The 26118-nt window shown below is 35.2% G+C and overlaps 1 protein-coding gene across 1 annotated transcript in view; it reads right to left on the reverse strand.

The window, feature by feature from the left end:
* Positions 1-699: 699 nt before the first annotated feature.
* Positions 700-26118, reverse strand: part of ephx2 (epoxide hydrolase 2, cytoplasmic) — a 96015-nt gene continuing 70596 nt past the window's right edge. Inside the window, exons 16-19 of the mRNA XM_088626416.1 lie at positions 23579-23648; positions 22414-22494; positions 21750-21808; positions 700-1688 (exon numbers count right to left, since the gene is read on the reverse strand). Of these exons, the coding sequence (XP_088482542.1) occupies positions 1604-1688; positions 21750-21808; positions 22414-22494; positions 23579-23648 (295 nt within the window). The 3' untranslated portion in view covers positions 700-1603. The remainder of the gene's footprint in view (positions 1689-21749; positions 21809-22413; positions 22495-23578; positions 23649-26118) is intronic.

The following is a 26118-nucleotide window of genomic DNA, read 5'->3' on the forward strand; positions in this document are numbered from 1 at the left end:
TGATAGAATACACAGTCTAAAAACATCTCCCCTTCTTTAGTTATGCATTGTTAAAAAGGGGGAGGTTTATTCCCATTCGATTGTGAGCATCAATTTAGAGAGGCAGATTTATTTCTGACTGATATCCTTTTATTTAATAGGATGCAGGTTTCCTTCTGGGCCTGTTAAGAAATTTAGAGTTCTATATGGATTGTATATGACTGTAGAACAGATATCTGATTAATTGCAGACCTGTAAATATCTACATACAGTATAGTGTAACCATTGTGTTTTACAGTTGTTTTACTTATTGTTAATATATATTTTTGTTCTTGCATTGTTTGTCCTATATGAGTTTGCCATTGGGTCATTTCTTTATCAGCATGCTGTTGTGGAGAAAAACATAATCATGTGCTATACAAAGCTTAGGTTTTCTCTGATTTTGAAGAAAAGGAATTGTTCATCATTATAGCTTGCTTGTATAGCAAGCTGGGGTCAAGACCTTGATCTTTAATAAATGACAACTCCTAATTGTACAATTTAATCATTGCCTTTTTTGTAACAATATGGTTCTCCTGCAGGTTGTCTATATTCAATGGCATCATATAATTCACAAACATTTGTTTCACGTTATTTATCCTTGATCTACCAGTTACAGCCCAAGTAAAACTACTTATGGTCAGAATGATACAAAGTAATTAAAGAAACCAGACTTAAGACTAAAAGCACACATATGTGGTTTATTACATCTATTGCAGTGTAGGAACAATACACACAATTTCCCAAAATACTTTTAAATTCAAAATTACATTTTTTAAAGTTTAATCTTACATAAACTATGAATATTCCATGAATTACACTTGATCTTTTGCATGAATTCTTTAATTAAACATAATGAAATCATAGGAACAAAAGAAAGGTTTCAACTGAGAGCTGACCAAGAATTATAAATCTATATTACGCACATATACTTTCTTTGTTTTAATTAACAACCATCAGAAGAACAAGGCTTTACAGTACTATTCCATTTGTTTTTTTGTTTTTTTTTAGGACCAGTTTCAAACCTTAAATCATGACCTATAAGAAGAGTTTGACTCTTTTTATAGGTCAAACAGAAATGTAACTTCCTGAAACGTCTACTACTGTCACAGACCAAAATATTGATTTTTTTGCAAAATGTTATTAAAAGGGCCTTCTCAGATCCTCTCCATCTTAACCATCTCTCTTACTGCTTCAATATATCACACTGACAGAAATATTATACAGATCCAGCCATTCAAAATGTGCGACATATGCTGCGCTAAAACAGTGGACGATTCGCAACGAACTGCAAAGTACTGTTTGTGTTTTTTTAATAGGATGAAATACCTTGTAAAGCCGCCAGGTGGGGATGGGTTTAGCTGAGCTGAGCTAAATGTTTCATGTGCAGCATTTGGCCAATCAGGTACTGCAGTATTCCGCCCTAATCTGCAGATAATTTCTCTCGGTATGAGCTTTTACCTCGCATTTTAAATGGCTGCATCTGTACATCATATTAAGTGTTAGATTTAAGTTATTCTCATTTGTTCCTTGTAATAAACCCCCTCTTTACACTGTGTAGCAGGAATAAGAGCTACCATCTCTTTCACAGCTTTGTTTTAACTGGGATTGAGGCCTTCTGGTGTACATCCTTCAGCCATGTAATGAGGATTTTATTGAGCTCAGCTGGCCTGTTAAATAAAACAAACATATGCATCAAGAGAAAAATACAATTCTCACAAAAGAGAAGAAATAAAACAATATTTTAAAATAAAGGCCTTTTTCTTGGAAAGGAGGGAAGTGATTCCAGATATACATCTGATCTTTCATCCAAAGTACCTTTTTAGCACATAAAAAATAATAGAAGGCAGGTTAAGTGCCAAAATAATGAGGGATGTTCTTTAACAAGACGGTTCAGCATTTCAAAGCTGGGACAATACAAAAAATAATGGATGGATGTGGATGTTTGCCTGTTAAGTTTTCCGTATTGTAGGGGCTGTAACATCCTGTTGCTGTTACAGTAAAATTTTTGTTTTTTATGGGACAGGGTTGTTAGCCTTGTGCCCAACCTCCAACATGGAGGCCCTGGCGCCCGACGTGGAACACGAACCCAGAACCCAGAGATTATGAGTCGCATGCTCTACTAACAGAGCTAGTTTAATATTTAAGCAACTGAGACACTGTCATCCCTGATCATTTGCAAATGAAATACAGGAAATGAAGAATAAACAAACAATGAATTAAGTTAATCAAATAATAATTACTTTGTACTAGTTTTTTACAGCAAAAATAAAACAAAAACCACACATTTCTTTTCCACAATCGCTATTCCAAAACATAGTAATAAGGTAGAGCTACAGTATAGGGAGACGAGTATTATACCAACACGCAGCTTGAAAGTTAGCAAAAAATCATCTTAAATTCAAGAAAAACAAAACATGTTATCTCATCCCAACAGCTGACACTTGGAGTTCTCAAGAGAAACATTTTTCAAAGAAAATTAAGTGACCTGGGAAAATTGTAAGGGGTTTAGCTGGAGGCCAATACTGCCAGTACTGTTGAAAGTGAACACTCATTCTAACCAAACAGGAATTTAATGTTTAACTGTTAGTTCATTAAACACTGCAGTGCAAAAAGCTATGACTTCTTCCCCACATAAAATAAATTACTGCTTGGTGAGCATAAAAAAACATTTAAGACTTCCCGACTTTTTGAAAATCCTGTCAGCATGATAAACCTATCTCTAGAGTACAAATTGGAATGTAAAATAATTGTGAAAGAAATGTCTTGTGTCAGTAGAAGTAATAAAGCACGATTCCATTAAAAAAGCGAGAGACAGAAAATAGTGATGAGGGGTGACCAGAGCTTTTCTTAGTCTTAGTATTCAAAGAATCACTTACAGTATATGACTGGTGATGTAAGGGCATCAAGAGCAAAACGGGATAGGCCAACTAGGATATCAGCTCAGATATCTTTTTTCGTACTTTTCAATTCATAGTCATGTTTAGAATGGATGGAGCAACCCTTTCTGGTAATTTTGCCAGCACTCACCCTGCAACTCACAGCTGGCAATCCACTGAAGCTCAGCAGGTATGAGTCCGATCAGTACCTGATCCGGTCTCCGATCAGGAGACCTCCTGAGAAAAAACTAAGGTTGCTGCTTGAAGAGCTGTTAGTAGGGTCAGCACGGGGTGGTCACCCTGCGTTCTGTGTGGGTCCTTATGCCCCAGTCTAGTATTTGGTACATATATTGTTAAAAGGTGCATGCTTCAGATGAGATGTAAAACTGAGGTCATTACAAATCCCAGGGCAATTCTGGAAAAGAGAATTTGTCCCTGGTGTCCTGGCCAAATTTCCCATGGCCTTTACCAATCATGGCGTCCTAATAATCCCCGTCTATGAATTGGCTTCATTACTCTGCTCTCCTCCCCACTGATAGCTGATGTGTGGTGAACGTACTGGTGCACTATGGCTGCCGTCGCATCATCCAGGTGGGTGCTGCACATTGGTGGTGGTGGAGGGGAGTCCCCATTACCTGTAAAGTGCTTTGAGTGGAGTGCCCAGAAAAGTGCTAGATAAGTGTGAGGAATCATTACTATTATTATTATTTTGTTTCCCTCACCATCTTAGTCTGTGGTAGTTGCACTGCCCCACACAAGCTGCAGTTTTGTTGACAAACATGATTTTTTCAAAAGTGTCAAAGCCTAGTTATTGTGACTTGAGATTAGTGATGTTCACAAAAAGTGATACATATACTGTATGTTCCACCTATATTAATCCCTTAGCCTTCTCTTAAAAAACACATGAAAGAAACTGACAATTATAATCAGACCCTGGTACTGTATATGTTGGGCACGCACTCTTTAAAAGTGCAGCATATACTGTAGCAAACGGCTAATTTTCCGAGAAGCCAATTAACCTACCGTTATGTCTTTGGACTATGGGAGGAAATCCAGAAAGAACATACAAACTCCATATAGCACCACACACAAACAAACCCTGGCTTCTTTCAAGAAAGTCTGAATGAAATCTTTGGATCAATTGATTATAAACTGCCAAACAGAATATATAATATATATTTATATTCTTATACCCTCACACCTGAAGAAGACTTCACAGCCGAAACGTGGTATTTTCACTCTTCTCTTTTCAGCATGGAATAAACCTATTACTTGTTCCTTTGCATACTATGCATGCTGACGCAGCTACCCACCTGAACTATTCATATTCTTATATTTGTTATTTTCTTAAAGATGCCGAGATAGTTCCCGACCAGATGCTTAGAAATTTCATTTTTGACTGCATTCAAACTAACATTTCCTTTTGGACCTACCACATGACAGCCTTAATATACAGTATTAACCCTTTGGTTGATAGCTTATGGATGTAACACTTGTTTGAAAAGTAAGCTCTACATACAGTACACAACCAAATTCATTTAAAGCAATAAGACATGATGACTCCAATATTATGTTGTCTTTCAGTTGCAGTTGTTAATAACATACACCTTACACTTACACAATCTGATAATGCAGAGTCAATTAAGAACATAAAGACAGATTTTCAAAATATGATACGTACGATTACATTAAATACAGAACCGCTTTAAAAAAAGTCTTATATAATAATATTGAATCTGATCCACTTTAAAAAAATCGTTCCCTTTAAGTTGCCCTACACATTCATAAAAAAGATCAATAATGTACTATACAAACCTATGAACTGAAGCTTAAATTTTAAGCATTGTTGTTATGTTTTCATATTTAGAGTTCTTTTTGCGGGGACTCAATATTCATAAACAACTGATATTAAACAGTAAGTAGCCCAGTTTCATGAAGCACTAAATAAATCCTTCACGCTTGAGTTGTCTCACACACTGAAGTAGTCATGAATCTCTTTACAAATTGCAAGACTGAAGTCACTGAAACCACAAACTAAGCACTGCTATTCTCAAATACAATTATAACCTTTCCAGGAATCGATTTGAAAGCTATTTACTTAGAGACCCTGCTACATCACCGTAATATAATAAAGGTGCAAGTTACCAACAAAAAAAAAATCATCTGGAAAAGATTTCCTTTTTCTGCTTTTGTTGCATAGATATCTTCCTCCACAATTGTTCTCATACCAAATAAATATACTGTAATAGCATTCAAAGGTGTTCAGCTGTATATGGAGAACTGAAGTAAGATGATTGATGTTCATTTTTCTTTATTCTAGCCCTTGGATTTCTCATAGAACTTTATATGTCTTAACAGCTCTTTTCTTTAGAAATCACATAACAGGGTGAAACAATAATAAAAGCCCAATGTACATTTTAACAGGAAAGGCTCTAGAATTGAAGACAGTACAGTATGTCTTCCCTTAAACAGTAAAGTAGTTCAAGGTTGGTATGTATTGAACATACTAACTTTTTTTAGATGTTTGTAAATTTATTCATCACTCAAAAAATTCTTAGCTTCTAGTGGTTTTGTTTTTTAAAATGATATCTAATGCTTAAGTCTGCTGCCGCAAAAAAGAATGAAGGGTGAACTAAACAGAGTGGAATCATTTTAAGGTTGACTTTAAGCGCTTGGCAATCCTTTCAACAGTGGGGAAATACAATTACACAATTATGTTAGGTCCAGGTAATTCAATTTGGGACATTGCAAACTAGGTTAAGAAAAATGAAACCAAAGAAAATTGAAATACAGTACCAAAAAAAAACCAACTTAAGAAACGTTACAGGTAATATGGAACTAATCATAAAATGTCAATAATATGGCAACCCACTATATGATAGGGGGCAGAGTTTATAATGGGAAAAAAAACAAATAAAAAAGCAATAATCTCAAAGTCCTGATTTACACTCCAAAAGTATGTATGCTGCTACCACCAAAAGGAAAAAATACAGAAAACAGTTTACAGGTTTACTATTAACTTCGAGCAATTTTATGTCCTGTTATCACTTTCAAAATAATCAGTTGCGAAATCCATTGTCCTGTGGAATATATTAAAACATAAATTGTCTAATGCTGCTATAGCCAACACTAAATGAACTCAGGTTTTGATTTATCACAAGTCTTGTTTTAACCCCCACTGGTTTACATACTTTGATTTCCTTGAATGCCATACCTTTCCAATGATGTTGTGATGTTAAATTATAGATGTAGAAGGGCAATAAAGCCTTCAGTTTTTTTTCCAAAGTTTTTGAGTTCTACTGAGAGGCATTGTTTGGGCCAAAAAGCGTATATTTAAAGAGTCAACAGTAAAAACAAATAGTAACAGAAATACTGCAGTTGTAGACTATTAAAAGATTAGAGATCACCTTGCACAAATCATCGTCTGTAGCTTGCCAAAATCTCTAGTTCAATTGTGAAACCCTCTACAGTTCATCATGTAAAACACTAAAAGGTTAAGGTTCCACTGAAAGTAAAACAAACCCCTCTGAAGAAAAGGAACTTAGGAATAGATGAAGTGCAAGACATGCTGAGATTGAGGCAGCTATTAAGGCCGACCTGAAGCAAAGACCTTTTGTGATGGAGGCAGTCTGACTAAGGTGGCACCTAGTATACGAGACACAAAGTGTGAGGAAAAAACCAGAGACACAGAGTTCTGCCATGTGTGGTAGAATCAAAAGAATGGGTGACATGGCCACTACTATTGACGAGTGGTTCCCTTTCTACAGTCCGCACTAAAAAAGCATCTCAAAGGTGAATATGCTGTCTTCTGAACTAGAAAGTCTTACTCCTGGAAAAAAAAAAAACATTGCTTTTAGAATGGCCTTTAATTTTATTCAGAACTTTATATTTCTGATACGATACATAATATTTGCAGTAGGGCACTGGAACTGTATACCTCTATTAGTAGGGCAGTAAAAGGTTTTGTATCTAAATTTTCAATCACATTAACTTTTAACATTCAACACGTCATACCCCTGCTGTACTGGATACTTCTAAGTGAGGATGTAGACTTGGCTGGAATTTTGAGCTTTCAGCTTCCATCACATCTGAGCAGTTGGTTTCGACGATCATCAGACAATCTTAATTTGTCACCCACCACTAGGCAACACTTGAAGAGTGAACACATCACTGAACGATTCATCTTGTGTGCAGTTTAGGCATTCTTATAGATTGTGACACTTGGCTGTCACACTGAATGTGTTTATTTGTTCTTTGAACAATGCCTTACACTCCTAGTATTTTGCAAGATGCTCCGGTAGCTGGCTTTAATTGTGTGTGCATTCCTAAGCACCTGCTTCTTTGACATTTTGATCTACAAATTGAATAAAACTATCTCTGAACGATCCTCCCATTAGTTAGTTCAGACAAGCGATCTGTAAAATGTTGTCTCAGTCTCTAGGGAGCCTATTACAGAAGAAACACATTCAAAGTTTTCCTGTTAACTTATGTTCATTGTGTAACTTGTAAAGCATTTTTGAAGACTCCCAATTTCTGACCTGGTTGTGGTACTCTTGTTACATGTATAGGGGAAGAACTTGAAACTAATAGCCAATTTAAAGTTGTATTTAGCTGAACAAGTAAAAAAATAGACAGAGCATTTGGAAAAAGGCGCCTTATTAATCCTGTGCAGGAAGGAAAGATAATTTCACAGAATAAATCCAGAATCTGAACACAACTAATAAATAGAAACAGCTTAACACCCTCTTGCAAAGGGAAAAGGGTAATAGTATGAATCTAGAGGGGTTTCTTTGTTTCTCCTTGAGTGATATGACTGCAACAGCCACTTCTTCTAATTTCATAGCTGAGAAGCAGTATAGAGCAAGAACGTGAAAATGAGAGAAAAGCTTTGCAAAGAACAGGGACAAATGAGCCGTGCACAGTGTTTGATTTTGTATGTCTCCCCTCTACAACAAAGGACAAGTGCTATACAGTATATGCGACTATGGATTAAGTCAAAGTATATTGTAATAGTCAAACAGCTTTATTATTGATATTTGATTCAGGCTTGAAATTTGACCCTCATGTGCAACATATTGTCCAAACATAATTCTTTCACCTCAGAAATATCTCTAGACTATGTCCTATGTCGCCGCTAACTGTTGCTGAAAAGCTGATCAACACATTTGTCTTCTCCCACATTGACTACTGTAATGCTCTGCTCACTGGGTTTTCTAAATCCACATTGAACAAACTCCAGTATGTCCAAAATTCAGCAACCAGAATCCTGACAAGGTCTAGTGCAAGTAATTACTGTACATTACTCATATTCTTGATTTTTTTTTTGTTGTCATTCTGTAAAGCACTTTGAGAAGCCACCTTTAAAGGTGCTATATAAAATAAAGTTTATTATTATTAATTGAACCAAATTTGAGTGCTTATGCATTATCTTGCTCAAACAGCCTTAAAAAGACTGTTTTATTTCTACAATTAAAAGGTGTACTTACAGTACAGCAAATTATTGTGTTTAAGCTGATTTACTATAGGCTTTATTTGCTGTAGCATATTTTATGTAATGTATTAAAATACAATTTTATTTGTATTTTTAAGCCACCTTCTATTTGCTACAAAATAGTCAAGTCTGTATTATGTCCATCATGCTATTTTTAGGTTATAACCTTAGACAGATTTACTGTATTTGAGATTAATATGAATGAATGTGACTAAGCCGGTTTCTGAAGGGGCCAAAAATGCCCATGACATGACAGCACCTCCGCTACGCTTCCGCATTTGCTCAGAAAAACAAAGAGCCAGCAGTGTTTTGGAACAATGTTTTACAAACAGATGAGACCAAGAAAAGCCATGATCAAAGTGACAGAAAGGTTAGAGTTTAAAGAAAGGAAGGAACTGCAGTTACATCAAAGAACAACCACTTAACTGTGAAATACAGTTGAGGGAATGTCATGCCATATATATGCATGCATTAGAAACTCTGGTTATTTATCATTTATCATTTTAGCAATGACCCTCATTAATAACTTGTTTCATAGCTAAGGTCAGTTTTAAAATCACATGCACATGTAAAATCTCCTCATAATCTGCTTTTTACAGTAAAGGAGAAGTTGACTGTATTCCATAATGGCTTCACATGCAAGGCCTCATACAATGGCTATACAAGCAAAGAACAATTACAAAGAAATTAACAAACACAAATATATATAGAAATTTAAGAAGGTTTCAGCTGAAACATTTTATGTTTCTGAATAACTAATGGGTATGTTCATAGGAAAGAAAAAATAGTTTGATCTTTTAAATATGTACTTTGTTAGGCATTCATATCTTGCTTTAAATCTATTTTTTCTCTGTTCATTGTTGCATCTGATCAAATTTCAAAGCTTACCTAATGCATTTACTCCTATTAACTGACAGTCCTCAGTGCTGTTAATTGTCAGATTATCAATGAAACCCCCATCCTTCACCTTCTTGCACTTAATCTGATGAGTTTGGGCTATGCTGTTAGCCCAGATAATTGTCTTATTAGAAAATGTCCATCATTTAAACCCAGCCTTAACCCCGGGCAACACAATTTCTATTTCTGCAGCCTAGGACATGCTCAAGGATATCCTGATTGGTATTGACAGAGGTTCTCAGGGATTGCTCCCATGTGAGAAATAGCTGCACTCAGGAGTCTTTTCCAGGACAAACAGTTACTGTATACTAGGACACAAGGGAATGGAATACATTCGATTTCTACACAAAAGTTTTCAGCTATCCCACTTTTTATTTGGCAGATTCCTTCTTGAAACTGTTCTGCATTCATCACTTTTTGGACCTACAATATATGACTCTCATCTTCTGATTATCACGTTTTTCAAAGTAAATATTAATTAAACAATCTGCAATGCATTCTTCTCATAATCTGCTGTGTCAGATTCCAAGACCCTATCGATCGGCATGCAGACAGAAGGAGATGAAGACCAAGTAGTCAGAAATCTTTATGGTTGTAAAGGTCATGCCCCTTACCTCCCCTGGGGAGTTAGCAGGAGAGAGGTTCAACAACAGATTAGTTTCGAACATACTACAGGTTACTATAAAGAGATTAACAATGGCAGACTCCTATATCTCACCGGGGTCTCAGTGCTGCATACTGTAGTTATACCATTATACTTTTACAACTAGCACCAAACTTGCTTTCACACACAGGAGAGAAAATATATAATATAAACATGTTGGCATAAATTAAATTGACACCAACTTTTAGAAATTAAGCCCACCGTTTGATGTAAATTAAGAGTGGTTCAATCGTTCTATATTTTGGGGTGTTTGATAAACGCAATAAAAATCCTGACTTTATACCAAATGAAAACTGACCAAAATGAGACTGCAAAATAATGAGAAGGTAAAAATTTAAAATACATTTATTTAAAAAAATCTTAAATCCAAACTAGCACATAAACACATAACCTTCTTACAAATGAATTACAATCACTGAAAATCCAGGCCTTCTAGTCCAAAGCTTAGCCACACTTTTCTCCTTTACAAATAGGCAAACCCTAGTGCAATGTAGTGAAAGAAATGCACATTCCTACACAACAATAGACCCTCCACAGGACTGACTCTTCTCTAAAACCAATGCTTCAGAGCGAAAAACTGTGTTGTTCTGATTAAGAGATCAATCAAGTTGATTTATCTACTAGGGAATGTAAAGAAATAATCATTTATTTATTAAACCATTACTGGATATTACACAGTTAAGCCTACCTGAAACAGAAATCGTGTTCTGTTTTCACAAAGATCATCACATAAAACATTTGCAGATCAGAAGACAAATTGGAAGGATAAAAGCATCTTAACAGGAATATCAGCAGTAGCTTTAGATTTAAAATCAGCAGAACAATAAGCTTCAGAGTGTTGGAGTGGAATCTTGCAGACAAAAGTGAAGCAATATCCACTGACAATGCACTCACTAAACACTACTTTGGAAATACTGTAAGTAATTCAGAAGTGTTCTCTGTGCTACAAACACTTTGTAAATTAGTATCAGGAAAGCCTGGCATTGAGAACCTTCTTTAATTAAAATTGAGCGGCATTTTAAACATAGCCCAGCCAACAAACAGAAGTCACTGCAATTGCTTAGATTTAGCACATTAATTATGCATTTCCTCTTTAATAACTTTACTTTTATGAATCATATTGAAAAGCTGAATCATAATTTGAGATTGTCATCTTCTAATGAAAAATCAAGGGTACATTTATGGGCACCTTATTGCATTGATGAAATGTTACAGTATGAGCACCCGCACTCAGCAAGACATTGTAATTTAGGCTCAATGTCTGTAGAGCTGTTTATCGACAGAGATTATGACAAATGTCTTGCTTTTCTGTAATCCTCAGGCTTTAAACTATGACACTATATAAATAAGTTACAAGTAAATGTACTGTAGTTAACATCCCAATGTTCATGTGGCTTTCCTCTGGATGGTCTGGTTTCCTCCCACTGCCCAAAGACATAATGCTAGGTTCATTGGCTCCTGGAAAAATGAGCCCTAGAGTGAGTATGTGCGTTTCTTGTCTCTATATGCTCTGCAATGGATTGGCATGCCATTCAGGGTGAATTCCACCTGGTATCCGCTGCTTGCCAGTATAGGCTTCGGCTCTAACTAACCGATGAAGCAGTTAGAAGATAGACGGATACGAAAAAGATAAAATATTAGCCCCTATTCGTACTCACTCCTTATCACAGTAAGTTTATAGTATTTTCAACAATATGTAAAAGAATAAGATGATGAAGAATAAATAAGTACACTGCTGCTAAAAGTAAAACAACAAGCATTCTGTTAATTGTAAAAACAGGCACTCTGAAATTATCCATTAAGTTATTTCTAAATATTTCTGTTTACAAGTCAGGGTTATAATCAGATTATAATAATTAAAAATAATTCTAAGCATGCAACCAAAATACTAACATTTGTTTTTTCTTTCATACTTTTTATTTCTGAATTGAAGGTATGACTAACTTACTACTTAAATTACTACTCCACTTTTCTCAGGTAAACAATAAACGTTTTCCTTCAGGTTGTGCTTTCACTTTTCCTGCCACAGGTAAAATTTAGTAATCCATATCTACAACGCATTGAATTTTAGTCCTGCCTACCTGTTTTTAAAATACAAAGAGGTAACCATGATCTGTGTGTGTGTGTTGGTGTGAAAATATGAATAATGAAAGGGTAATAATTAAAACCATGAGATGCTGCTGATGTTGTATGTTGTTAACCTATAGTACATGTATGTAGCCAATGCATTTTCCATAGTACTTGTTTGGAGTCTGAAGTGAAGAATAGAGAAAATGACGCAAGAGTGATTTGAATGAATTCAATGGAGACATTGAAAACCTGTTTATGCTATATTTGATAGTACAAACATAAATGCATGCTATACAGTATATATGCAATATGCATATGAGCAATACCTTATTCAGGAATTCAAGATCTGATAAAAACATTTTCCATACTGCTGTGAAATTCCCAAGTGTAGAGTTAAACCTGTATAAACACATTCATCATTAACAAATGCAAATACGAACGAGCAATTCATGGAAAGACGTATGTTGCAAATAAATGAGATTGCTGCTGCTTTTCAATTACATATCTGGGGAGCATTTAATAGCATGCAGTTCTGCCTCTCTTTTTCACCACTTTTATTCATTGTAGGCAGTGTTTGCCTTAATTATTATTGCTTTATTAGCAAAGGTATATGATTGACCCTGTTATCTCTGCAGGTTCAAAAGTTATTTGGATAGATATTTTAAATTAAAATCAAAATGTTAAAGCAGGAAAAAACTGTGCCTAATTTAAAAACCGAAAAAATGAAGTTAAAATTAGATTATTGATGGTACACTCTTTTCAAGTTACTGTCAGCTACAGTACATTCAAACTGTTAGGTCTGTTTTGTCTACAGTGTATAAGAGAAGCCATTTCAAATTTGTTGCCCCTGTGGCACATTAATTAACACTAAATTTAAATTCATTATACATAAGCTGGAAGCATATTGAATAAATTGTCACAAAATGAAAACAAATGGGGAAACAACTTCCAGAGTGAACTTCTTAGGATATGAAAGCTCAGTGATAAATCACAGGTTTCCAGTGTTGCTCATTACCTTCTACTTGCTTTATAATATACTCCTTCTTCTTCATAATGTATAGATAGCTTTAAAATATGCCTGTTTTTCTATTGGTTAATCTGCTTCTAAGAGTTTTAATAAAATCTTTAGTACTTTCTGTATAAGGATTGTATTCCTCCCTTTAAAGGTGTGATTCTTCCATCAACAAAACAAAGAACGTAAGGTAATGCAAAAATCAAAAATGACCACAAAGCGAAATCTTCAGGAATTATTTAAATTATATCTACAGAGACAGGAATAAAATTCCAGAATGGTTTTAACTACACTAGTTTAGGGGAGTACTTTGCTCAGACAACAGCAGTACCACACCCAGGATTTTAAATTACAGGCTTCAGTTTATGTCTCCAGAGCTCTAGCCACTACATTGCACTACTGCTAGGGACATTGGTAAATGAAAATAGAAAGCATGCCTACAGAAGACAGAAGTTCATGTTTGTCCAGGAGATTATTTCCAGAACCTTCTCCTTTTTCATATGGTCTTAACCTAAATGTAGTTTAGAAACCCCACAATTTTCTCACCATCATCTTCATTAGAATATGAAAACAGATTACAAATAAGGTACTCTACACATTGTAGGAAGTGCAAGAAGTGGGAACTGGTACAAATACACTGGGCACTGGAGGCCCTAAATATAGCATACGTCACAGGTACAGATGGTTTTGATCAGCAAGCCTTGTTAATACACTAATAATTAGTGTTAAGAAAGACTTCAAAAATGTTTCCTGGTGCTTTGAACAGACAATAACTCTGGCACAGCCTAGTTCCACTGAGGACTCATTTTAGGAATGTGACTGAGATGGGCCCCTCTGATGAGGTGAGTTGTGACATGACCCACGGGAGGGTGAACTGGGTCTATCTCAACACCTCCAGTAGTCGAGTGCCCAAACACTCAGTGCCTCCCCAAGAGGGAGGGGTGATCTAGAGGGAAGCCTAGCTGGAGGTCACACGTTAACCATCCTATTATTACCAACCAATGAAGAACCAGTGGGGGAGAAGGGCACTACACCTGATGACATCACAGCCACAACATGACTGGACTATGAAAAGGTATTGTACGGGCCAAAGAATTTATTAAATCCTAGCAACCTAACGAAAGCTAAAAAGCCATGTGACTTTGACCAGCGTCATGAAACAAGCTAAGACAGAGCGAGTCTGTATGTAAATAGAAAAACACAACAGAAATCTGCTGAAGACTATCTGCAGCAAGTTAAATCTTATGACTTGCAAACCAATCTTAATATCAGCTGATCAAACAAATAAATACAGATGGACTTTTGTCGACAAGCTTGAATATTCATGTATATTCAATAGTGATGCTGGAGCAAACTTCATTTCTCCCTACTTTTATCTCACTCACAGTCAGGCTTGAGTCAAACTTTGTGAGTAAACTGTTGGGAAGCCACTCAAGATAAATCCAAGCGGAGTTCTTTCTATTCAAGAGGAACAGCTTCTAAGCACTAAGCAAAGAGAAACTTCTCTGTCTTTCCTGGCACAGAGAAGGGTGCTGCTGGCACAAAGCTGGTGCAAGAAATTGCTTCTGCTTTTCCGCTTCTTCAAAGAACCCTGTCAGCCATCTTTCAAACTGCTCATCGAAGCTGCTTGGCCAGAGTGTGCCAGATGAATAGAAAGTTTACATTAGAAATCAAGAGAATTAAATTATTATACCAATTATGTTTGATAAAGTTCCATTTATGACAGTAATTCAATATTTACTTGTCTTTGAGAGTATGAAAGTGATTAATTACATTAATAGTTTGATTTGCGAGGTGGACCATAATGTGTTCATGTAAATATAATATATATTATATGGTCAATATCATATATATTATTACATGATCATATATATTATTACTCTTGTTAGCTTATTTGGCATGTTTCTGGTTATGTTAAGAAATCATATATTGTATATTTTAAATCTATGCGCCAATATTGCTTTTTAGTTTTTCTGATTGATTCCTAGTAGCCATAAAAAGCAATATTGCAATTAGCTGGATTAGTCCTTTTCCTGAATGTATTTTCTTTCAATAATCTTTTCACCACCCAGTCAGTGTCATTGCCTAGGGTACCAAGGTGGGAGAAAGTTATACAAGTTTTATTTAATTTTTTGTCAGCTGGGTAGAAAAAATACTTCTTCACCTCTTATACTGGGTTCATCCCTGAACTCTATAAATGATCAATTTACTGTGCTGGTGCCACAACATCCTCTATCAGTGTCTACACAACTGCACTAACTTCAATCTCTTAATTTTATTGTTAATGTATCTTTCCCCATTCTTATTTTTCTGGAAAAAAAAGTCTGTTAACTGCACAGATCTGAAAACATCTGTGTATTAACAAACCACTGATTCACACAATTATTTCCTCTACAATTTCTTCGATCCCAAACAAACTTATCTTTCTTTTTCACAGCTCCTCAAAATTAATCAAAAACATCTATAAATCCATTTTCTAACCACTTCAGCCAATTCAGGGTCAAGAGGGGGCCTAAAGCCTATCACGGCAAGCAACAGGCACAAGGTGGGATACACCCGTGAAAGGACCCCAGTCCATTGTAGGGCACACAAACACCACTCACCTCACAGTCATGCACACATTCACACCTATTGCACATTTTCCCAGAAGCCAATTAACCCACTAGTATCTCTTTTGACTGCGGGAGGAAACTGGAGTCCCAGAGCAAATCCCCCGCTAACACATGGAGAACATACAAACTCCACGTAGATAGCAGCCCAGGGATTGCAGCCAGGGCACCAGTGCTTCAAGGCAGTAATGCTAACCACTGCACCACTATGGCACCCTACATCTAAAACAAAGCATTTTTTTCCATTGACAATGAATAACCTTCGCAATGACTTAACATCACCCTCATCTGAGTTAAAACCAGCCTTCAGCACAGCTCCAGAAGAATTTCCACAGCATAAAATGTATTCCAATTGTATTTCCTTTCCACCATAACACCCTTTATATATTTGATGACCCTTTCCTATGGTTATCAAACCTTATACTTTTCACAGGAAAACCCTATGAGTCGTACCTTTTTTATGTTATTTGAACTTATTCCTTTGTACCATTTACCATCGGTTGGATGGGTTTTTAAAGGCACAGCTCTTTGGGAATATTTGTGCATGTAAATCTAGCCATTGATGACCAAAAGGATGCATTTTAAACAAAGTGCCCCTACTATCCAAAATATAATACTAGTCTATACTGGTTCTAAACGAAAAATAGAAAACAAAATGGGCAATAAAACAGTCAGTGAGCCTGTAAAGTCATCTCCAGCCTGTCATACCCCATACTGCGAACTAAAACTGCATATTGCGTGATCAAGATGGTATAACAGTTTCTGAAAAGATAACTTAAAATGTGATTTTGCTCTGCAAAAGAAGGAAGATACAATGCTACTGTATATGTGACAACATGTTATAGTATATACAGTAAAGATGGTGATATCTGTCATTGTATTTATGCAAATATCCATATAATTTAAGTTGAATTTATAAATATAACTGAAGTCTTACCACACATTTTCTAGTTCTACTGTAGATTTGTAATTAACACTGAGGCCTGTGGTTACAAAGGTACATCTCCAAAGTGTGTCTGCATGACACATACAGCTACTGTAGGACATGAGCTTGATGACCAATATCAACAATTTAATCAATGTAATTACAATATACTGTATATCTCCATAGGAAGAGGAAATACAACTGATTACGTATTCATTTACAAATTATGTTTCTTCATTTATAAATTGATAACAAACAAGGAGCAAAGCATAATTCTAAAATAATGCCCTTTAAACTACAGGAAAAGTTAACATTTATGAACTATAAAGGTTATGCCTGGTTCTTAATCATTATTGTACTAGTGGCTAGAAAGCATGTTAAATTTTAATTCAAATGTGCAATATTGGTATTTGATATTTGATATAAATTTGACTAGACTTTACTGTATTCTCATTTGGCTTAAAGTGAAGTAAAAGACTTCTATTGCTAATAAAGCCTTCCCTATGTACACACATTTTAAAATTAAAAAGTTACAGCTCAGTCTTTTAAAATTAAAAAGAAGATCAATGTTACCATGTGTTCAAATAAAACATTATTTTAACAAATTCATAGAAAGGGTAACTAGTGTAAATACATAAATTGTACCGAAGCTGTTTTATTTAAATTTTTCCCTTTGTTTCACAAATTTATCTCTGTGTGGATACCATCAAAAACTTTTTTGTCCCAGATATTCCTTGGCATACTGTATATTAAATGAACCTCACTGCTATTCTGAAATTATTTTATTGTTGTGATAATTGTCATATTAATCTGATTTTTTCAGAGGACCAAAGGCTGTGGAAATACAGTAATCATATTTATATCAAAAGACTGATTGTACCCTTCACATTAAGGACTGTAATCATATACCAGACTAAACCATGTGGTTTTGAAAGTACTTGCTAAAAATGAAAGGTTTTTATTTTTAAAACAATACTTTGACTCAAGCGTTCCAAATCAAGAACACATGATCTTACGATGACAAAGCATGCAAACATATGAAATAAAGCTGGATTTATTAACATTTCTAGAGAGACGTAAAGTTCCATTAGAAATACCTCTAAATCCATCTGACATTTGATGTGCTGAACCTGAAAGTTTAAATTGTCTGACTTCCTGCTTTCTCACACAACTTGGAAGATGAGAGAAAAAGCTTCTGTTCTGTGTACAAGGTTTATAAGGCTTCTATGAATAATTGGTCTTTAGGTCTTGACTAGAAAAAAAATAGGTAAATAGACAATGTATGTTAACATATTCATTTTAAGGCCTAGCACTAGCCTTTAAAACTGTTTCTTCCATTCCACTATACATAATTTATCTTAATCCATCAAGTCCCTTGAAAAACGCTTTGACGTGCTCTGGATAACGACATGAATGTGTCGTTAGTCATGGAGTGCCTTTTCTAAAAGGCAATAAACAACCCTTGTTCGTGATGGCATTCTGCACTATTTCCCCCTCTCGGATATTGATGTGATAAAACAGAAGATGTCATTATAATTCTTGATCCTTTCTGTACCTTTTTAAAGTTGCCAATCTGCTTCATCGTTAATAAAAATGAGACATGTGCCTTATTCAAAATGAAAGAATAACAAAGGATTAAGATTTCGTTTTTTTAAGTACAAATACTGAGATACATATGAAAAATATCCAGATTGATTATAAACCCACACGGAATGTTGTTTGATATACTTCTTCACACAAACTAAGAAATGTGACAGGAGAACCTGAAGAAAGAGACATACAGTCAAATTCAGCAATGATATATGGCCAATATAGAGACTATTGCAGTTCAAGTACCACTGTCACAGAGTTAACACTCAAATAAGATACAGAGCAAGAGGCTCATATATAACCTTATGCATATTTTAACATGGAGCACATTCTGCAAACTAAATGGGAAGAGATCCACAAGAAGGGTGACTTTGACTACCTTTTCTTTTAGCAATTCCTCTTTTTTAAGCAAAAGAAGACATTATATTTATTAGCAATAGGTTTATTCCATGATGAAAAGAGAAGAAAGGAAACACAATGTTTCGGCCATGGAGCCCTCTTTAGTTGTGTGACACGGACAAAACGTTGTTTTCTTTCTTCTCTTTTCAGCACGCAATAAACCTATTACTTGTTCCTTCGCAGCCTACGCATGCTGACACATCTATCAACCTGATTATATAAATTATATAGACTGGGCACCCAAAGAAATGTCTCACTTCGCTAGAAATTCACAGAATTAGTTTCAGGAGAGTGCACTGGAATTGTACTGGAATTTGAAGAACAGGGATCTCGTGTGAAATTCAGAGGCCAATACTGTCTGTGGACATCCAGGAGGTCATTGACCTTGACCTCCATTTTGGTGGTGGAAATGAATCCTTTAAAAGCAACCTGATAAATGTGTACATGTCAAAAGGCACAGAATTGACATGAAAATTAGTATCTAATGCCTTTTTAATGATTAATAAATGTATTTATTATTTTGTTTGCCATCATATTTTTATTAATAAATAATGATTGATAATTTGTAAAACTCTGCTAGTCTTTCATTAAAAAATATGCTTAATTTGATCAATTAATAATACAGTATGTGCTTGTGTCATTATGAGATTTTGTCCTGCGTACTTTTATGGGGTTATGATTCAGTCCTATTTCTCTGGTAGAGCCGTCTACTGGTCTATGATCATGTTTTGATTAGAAATATTCACTTTAAAAATAGATATAGTATATATTGATACTGCACATGTAATAATGTGTGAACAAAAGAGAATTCACATTCACACAATGGTGATCTAAAACTATTGTTTAAATGTTTGTTAAAAAACAGCCCAACACCTTCCACTGAATATGCATGAACCTGAATATACATTCAATACGACCCATGTCTGAAGTAGAAGGATGACTGGAATCTAAACTCATTCTTCATACCAAATCATACAATTTTTTTTGTTCCAAGCTAATGAAATCTATTGTATATTGGTACAGTATGTAGCTTTTGAAGAGGAAAAGGCGAGATTATCAGGTTCTTGCAGGATTTTGGAGAACTTTCTATTGAGCTCACAAAACTGTTTTGCAGGGGTATGGTGAAATCTGAATACGTTTGTGTTTAGATTAATATTTTTCCCTTTGGCAAGGTCAGTGCTGCCTGGTCCTGTTTATTAAATGGGTTTTGGTATGAAGCCTTTGATAAGGCAGTTGGAAATAAGGATTCTTTCTCCAGGTGTCATAGTGAAACATGATTGATGGTGCTGCACCCATGATTGGAAATTATTCCTCACTGCTCTGACTGTTAAATGAGTCACTGTGAAAGGAAGGACAATTTATACCTGTCACTAGTGTCACTGACAGATTGGCCTGGTTCTTTTAGTTTTAAGCACTCTGAAGAGACATATAAGAGATCCTATTGTGAAAATTCTTTTAGTTTACAGTGAAAAAAGGAGACAGACTGCATGCACAATGTGCTTGTAGTGCAATTGTGTTATTTTTTATTGTCTTTTTAAGTTATTCGGTTATAATTTTGACAAAAAAAGATGAATTTGAAAGCTGATATCTTTACTTGTATTTAAACCAGATGAACATCTTCACTCTCTTTTGACTGTCACTTCAACAATAAAAGTAGTTAGCATATCTACCATCACTGTTAGGTGCCGCTATGTAAAATGTATATTTTAAAATGTTATTTTGCAATTTGTAAACCATCTGTGCTGCGTGTCATGACCTCAAATAAGATGTGTTTTTAATTAATTTGTGAAAGTGCGCCCACAAAGAGACAAACAAAAAACAGATGGAGAATACAATAATTTAATTACACGGATGAAGCAACTCTCTGTAAAAGATTCTGTGGAATTAGATCCATTTTTATGTATAGCATAAAGTGGAAAAGCTTTAAGAATATTAATATTTGTCTAAACAGAATCCAAACAGAATATTAAGACTTTTATGTCTTACCCTGCAATTTCAGGAGAAAATGCTAATTCCATTTATAAACTATTCATTATCTGTGATAAATTAACTAAACATTAATATAATTTTAAAACTATGGTAGGAACTGACTCCTGTTCATAATCCATTACACAGTTATAAAGTGTTATTTGCAGCCCTTAGTATGTTGCAGATAGGCTGAATGAACAAACCTACATACTAACTGTACAAAAACAGTAATGAGAAACCTACCACTTAGAGCTGAGATATTAAATCCTTTATCCAGAGGGCCAGTGTGTTAGAGGGTTTCCATTCCAACTTAACGAGCTCTTAACGAGCTAAACCAGCTGGTTACTGGCTTAGCTGTTTAAACAGATTTTCCTAAAATTTTGGGAGATGCTGCTGCTTCAACCAGAAAACCCCCCAAAGTACTTGCCTACTCTAAACCGAAAAATACAAAGAAAGCCTTATGAGAAACATTGATCAGTGTGGCGTATCAGCATCCTACAGACAGGTAGCACAAATACCAGGTAGTCTGTAACTTATTCAACTCCTAAATTTCCCTTCGGGATCAATAAAGTCTTATCTAACTCACTGAAGGTGTAAACAGGCATGCAGCACAAGTTCTTGTTGCTCAACAAATTAAGGACAATCCACCACCTACAGTATTAAGTCAATTTAAGGGGCCATAACATACTGGCAAACTGTAAGGTGATTGTAAAGGAGTATAACACCTGTTACAAGACAGTGCACACAGAAAGTAGTATCTGGTGCATTATTCAGACTCAGATGCTACACTCTCAAGCTGAAGGCTGATATTTGGAACACTAGGATGGATGAGTAACTGAGTAGCTCTTATCAGTATCCTCATGATTTGGAAAAAAAAACACAACCCCCCTTAATTAGCTAAATAAGAAAGATAGTTTTGTAAGTAATTCAATTATGAATGGCCAAACAGGGTGTTATCATTTCAAATGGTATTATGCAAAATGTTCTGGCACAGTTGCAAAACATTAAAATCAAAAACTATAAATGACTTAGTAGAAATTAAGAGACGGCTATATTTTATGTAGTTATCAATGATATATCATAGAATTCTATATATAAATATCATATGAAGCTGAAGACCATCCTGTTGTATTAAGATAGAGAGATGTCTAATTTAATACTTTTTAATAATATTTAATAATAACAATAATTAAGACTCCTAATTAAAGAATTAGAGAATCAGCCTACCTTTCCATTTGTGTCCAATGTCCACATTCCTCAATGTGCCCTCTTGTTAGATTTGGAATCTTAAAACCAAACACAAGTATATACATTATTTTGAATGTCAGAAGCTGTAAATCTTTAAATTAATGTTCAGTCTCACTAAAAATACAAGCTGGGCAATTCAATTTCAATCAATGAATCCGTAATTTGAAAATAACATAGTCACTGTTCATCACGTACAGAGATATCAATAGTATTCAAACACCTTTTGACTAGCAGGTAATGGGCATTGCTAAATATCATAATAACAAAATAATGCATGGTGTTTTATTTTTACTTTGTGACTTGTTTTTACTTACTAAAACAATATCAAAAGTAATTACAAAAAAATCAAGGTAACCTGTTATGTGTCTCACCAACAGAGTATGTTTATGTAGTTATAAAACTACAGTAAAAACCTTTCAAACACTTCTAGTGAATTGGTTTTGTATTGAAGCCTCCAGGAAGACAGCTGTAGAGATCCAGCTCACTGCCTACAGCAGTGAAAGCGCACTGGCAGAAAGAAATGCTGAATTGACTTTTGTCCTGCTCAAATGGATCAGCCGGTTGCCAAAATATGATGCCTAAATGAATCTGTTCCATGTGTCTGGAAAAGTTCCAAAAGCCCCCGTATGTTCACTGAGCTCACCAAGTTCTCCATTCCGGATGAAAAGGCAGGCAACAGCACCCGGTCTTTCCCTGCAGTCACCATTAGTGCCGGAATCATGATCTGAGGATGCATACAGCAGTGTCATTGAAGTGTTGCACTGAACCCCTATTCTGAACAGACTCCGATTTCTATATAATATTTGTTTTTTGCTGAAGCATAAAAATTTAAAAGCTTAAAGACAAACATTTACTGCATCTTCTAGATTTGTAACAAAAACAAAGCAATTCTACATATATTCCAAAAACTCACTTTACTATTAATTACTCACAAAAACCTTTAGGGAGACATACAATGTCTCAGAATGACATTTTGCTGTTTATTTTAGAGCATTCCATCTGCATTTTCACATTCCGTATTCATTCCATGCAAAACAAGAAAAAACAATAACACCTATTGAGCTGAAGTTCTAAGCTGAAACTCGTTTCAAAATGTTGCATTCCACTGCTGTGTTATAAATGACAGTAGAGTGAGTGTGTAAATATGGCAGGGTGATTTAATGTCCAGGGGGATTCTATAATCAGTTAATCAATTCATTTAGCTCTCACCCTTGAAGGCTTGAACTCAAATTTAGATCATGGGAGCCACAAAGTGGTAAAGTCCTCTTGGTCAGAAAACATCAGACCAACGTTCAATAGACACCTTTTTTATGACTGTGTTGCTAAGGGTCTAGTCTAAGGGTTGAACAAGGTGAACATGGTGATAGCACACCTACTGTACCTTGATCCCAAATACTGTATGTAGTCTCTCCAGGGTATAACTGTTATCAATTGGTTTTCTATTCCAATATAATTACTATCGACACCTGCTCTGATGGTTGTTGGTTTCGGGTGTCGCAACGGTCTTTTCATTATAATTTCAAATTAAAAACAAAAGCTCTTTTGAACTTTGGCCAACAGGCTGTGTTTTACTTGCACTTTCTACTTTTTCAGAGTAGCGTTAACTTCTGCTTGATCTTTTATTAATACCCTGAGAAATGTTCAAAAATGAGAGGCAGTGACTGAGCCCATTTAGTTGGTTCTCTTGATTAAACCTAACATATATTTTGATGTCCTTTTAAAACATTTAACATTGCTTTAACAAATGTCATTTATCTTTTTAACGATTCATCATGTTGATAAAGAAAGACTGTTCTGATGGTAGTTACCTTGCTCCTTGGCCTAGAACAAAGCCAGCGCCAGTTTCTCTCAATGTTTCGGTACCAGTTTAAAGGACCTCTGGGTGGATCAGAAAACACAATTATAACACTATTTACAACCAGAGAATCAGTAACATGGACCTCAGAACACAAAGTTACTACGTCATCATAAAATGAAAAGGACAAGAGAAATGGTAATGAAACAATAAAAATAATTTTCATGATTTGAAATAAAATGATTTGTTTTATATTCAGTGGTTCACCATTGAACACTACAAAAGAATCCCCCAAAAAAACTTTAGTCCAAAGGCATAAACATTTTTATTTTTCATAGATTTTTACTGCAATAGCAAAAACATTGCTAACAGACTGCGCTGCCAGTGTTCCAATGAAAACCAATTAAATTAAAGAAATTCACATGTATGATAAAGAACTTCACACATAGTATGTCTGTCAGTGGCTTTTGCAGAAAATAGCCCAAACCATTATGTAGGCTCCAGTGTGTACAAGATCCAAAAACAACAGTGAATTGCTTGTTTACAGAATTCGTTTGATTCCAAAACATCATATATTAAATATGTAAACTGCCATAAAAAGACAGAACATAATTTATATGATGTTTTAGGTAAGACATTTATAAACAAAAGTAATTAGGCAGCAGAGGCTCTACAGCAGATTGGTAGTCAAACAAATGATGGTTAAAACTCTGCATTCCAAATTAATACACACTATTATTGCTGCATAATTCCATAATCTTTGACAACATTAAAAATATATGAATAGCAAAACAAATTCAAGATTTTCATTATTTGCAGGACCAAAAATTATTCTCATACCAAGAACCAAGAATGGTGATTATTGATTGTCTGATTACTTCCTTAATTAACATGTATGTATACTGTATGTAAAATCTATTTATTGTCTCAACAGGAAGAAAAATGCTATTTCAGAACAGGGCTGGGATTTGCCCAATCCCAGTATGCTATTTGTGCGATTATCTTTCTAATGTTACCAATTAAGGCAATATATTCCATGAATTAAGGAATCATGTATAAGAAAAAACATTTTTGTCACCTATACAGTGCCTCGCAACATATTCAGACCCTTGCACAGTTTTCACATTTTGTTGCTTTAAAACTTGCAGTCATGACCCTTTAAGAAGTAATCCTTATTTGTTACACAAACTACTACACACATTCAAAGCAAAAAAAAAAGGATGCACAGCTAGTAAATAACATGAAAGGAAAACAGAAAAGTTGTGTTTGCATAAATACTCAAACATGCTTTTGCAAACCTATCTTAAGTAGCACAAAATTATATTGAAGACCCACACAATTAGTGGCTATAAAACACCTAAACACACTTATCTCTGTAAAGTATATGAGTCAGGTAGTGAATTACAAGAAAAGATTTAACCATAAAGACAAAGGAGCATTTAAAACAGCTCAGGATAAAGCTGTAAAAGATACAGAACAGAAGGGCTGGTCAAGGCAAACTTGGATCTTTCTGGTCTGAATTCAAAGTATTTCATACATATGACCCCAAGTGTCTAGGGGTAAAGGGGTGTAACATTTAGGATGATTTGGATGCAGGTGGGTTTCTGGTGAGGGACTTAGGAAGCATGATAACAAGTTTGGTGCAAAGGGGATTTATTTTAAAGTGAAATAAGTGACTGGTATGTAATATAGGACACAATAACACACAGGGAAAGGGAGCTAGAGTGGTGCCAAAGAAAAGAAAATAACAAACAAAATGGAGCTGGCTAGGAAAGTGAGGGGAAGCTGACCTAACTACAAAACAAAACCCAAAACACTCGGTCTTCGGCATCTTCTAACACCCTGACTAACCTTCACTAACTACCCAAAACCATACAAGACACATGGCATTCACCCGTCCTATACTAGTGTTTCTAATACAAAGACCAACTACGTGTGCAGATGTACCTGACAACCTAAACTAACCTTTTACACAAACGTTCACACAAATACACAAGTGAACTACAAATACAAATAAGGGAAAACAAATGTAGACAAGGAATAGAGTACAAAAGATATAACAGAGGTTGATATAACACATTTGGGGAAGGTAATGGCGAAATACAGGATAAAAACAAACAAACGAAAGTACAAGGAGATGAACACAAACCAACTAAACCGAAGCCATATGGAAACACACACGAAGCGAAACGAATTATAACAGAGAGAAACTAAGCATTAGCGAAACGAAGCTGAGCCGAGCAGAACCAAAGTCAAGCAAAAGGCCTCTTCATTCTGAAAACTTCCAAGTTAAATACTGAAGAAGCTGAGTTCTGATTGGTCAACAGTTGATTGAAGATGATGTCACAAAGGCGAAGATGCTGAATTGATGGACCAATGGGGGGGCGGGGGGGGCAGCTGAATACAGGAAGTGGAAAAAAAACATACGGACACGCACAGGGACGTAACAAGTATATTCCAATGTAGTGCATCATTCAGTCAAAATGTCACAGCTGGTAAAACCAGTTATGCGCATAATAATATTCCATCTTCATTCAACAGACCTTCTTTCTT

Source organism: Lepisosteus platostomus, chromosome 3 (assembly GCF_059453375.1).
Source record: "Lepisosteus platostomus isolate fLepPlt1 chromosome 3, fLepPlt1.hap1, whole genome shotgun sequence".
Classification (NCBI taxonomy): domain Eukaryota; kingdom Metazoa; phylum Chordata; class Actinopteri; order Semionotiformes; family Lepisosteidae; genus Lepisosteus; species Lepisosteus platostomus.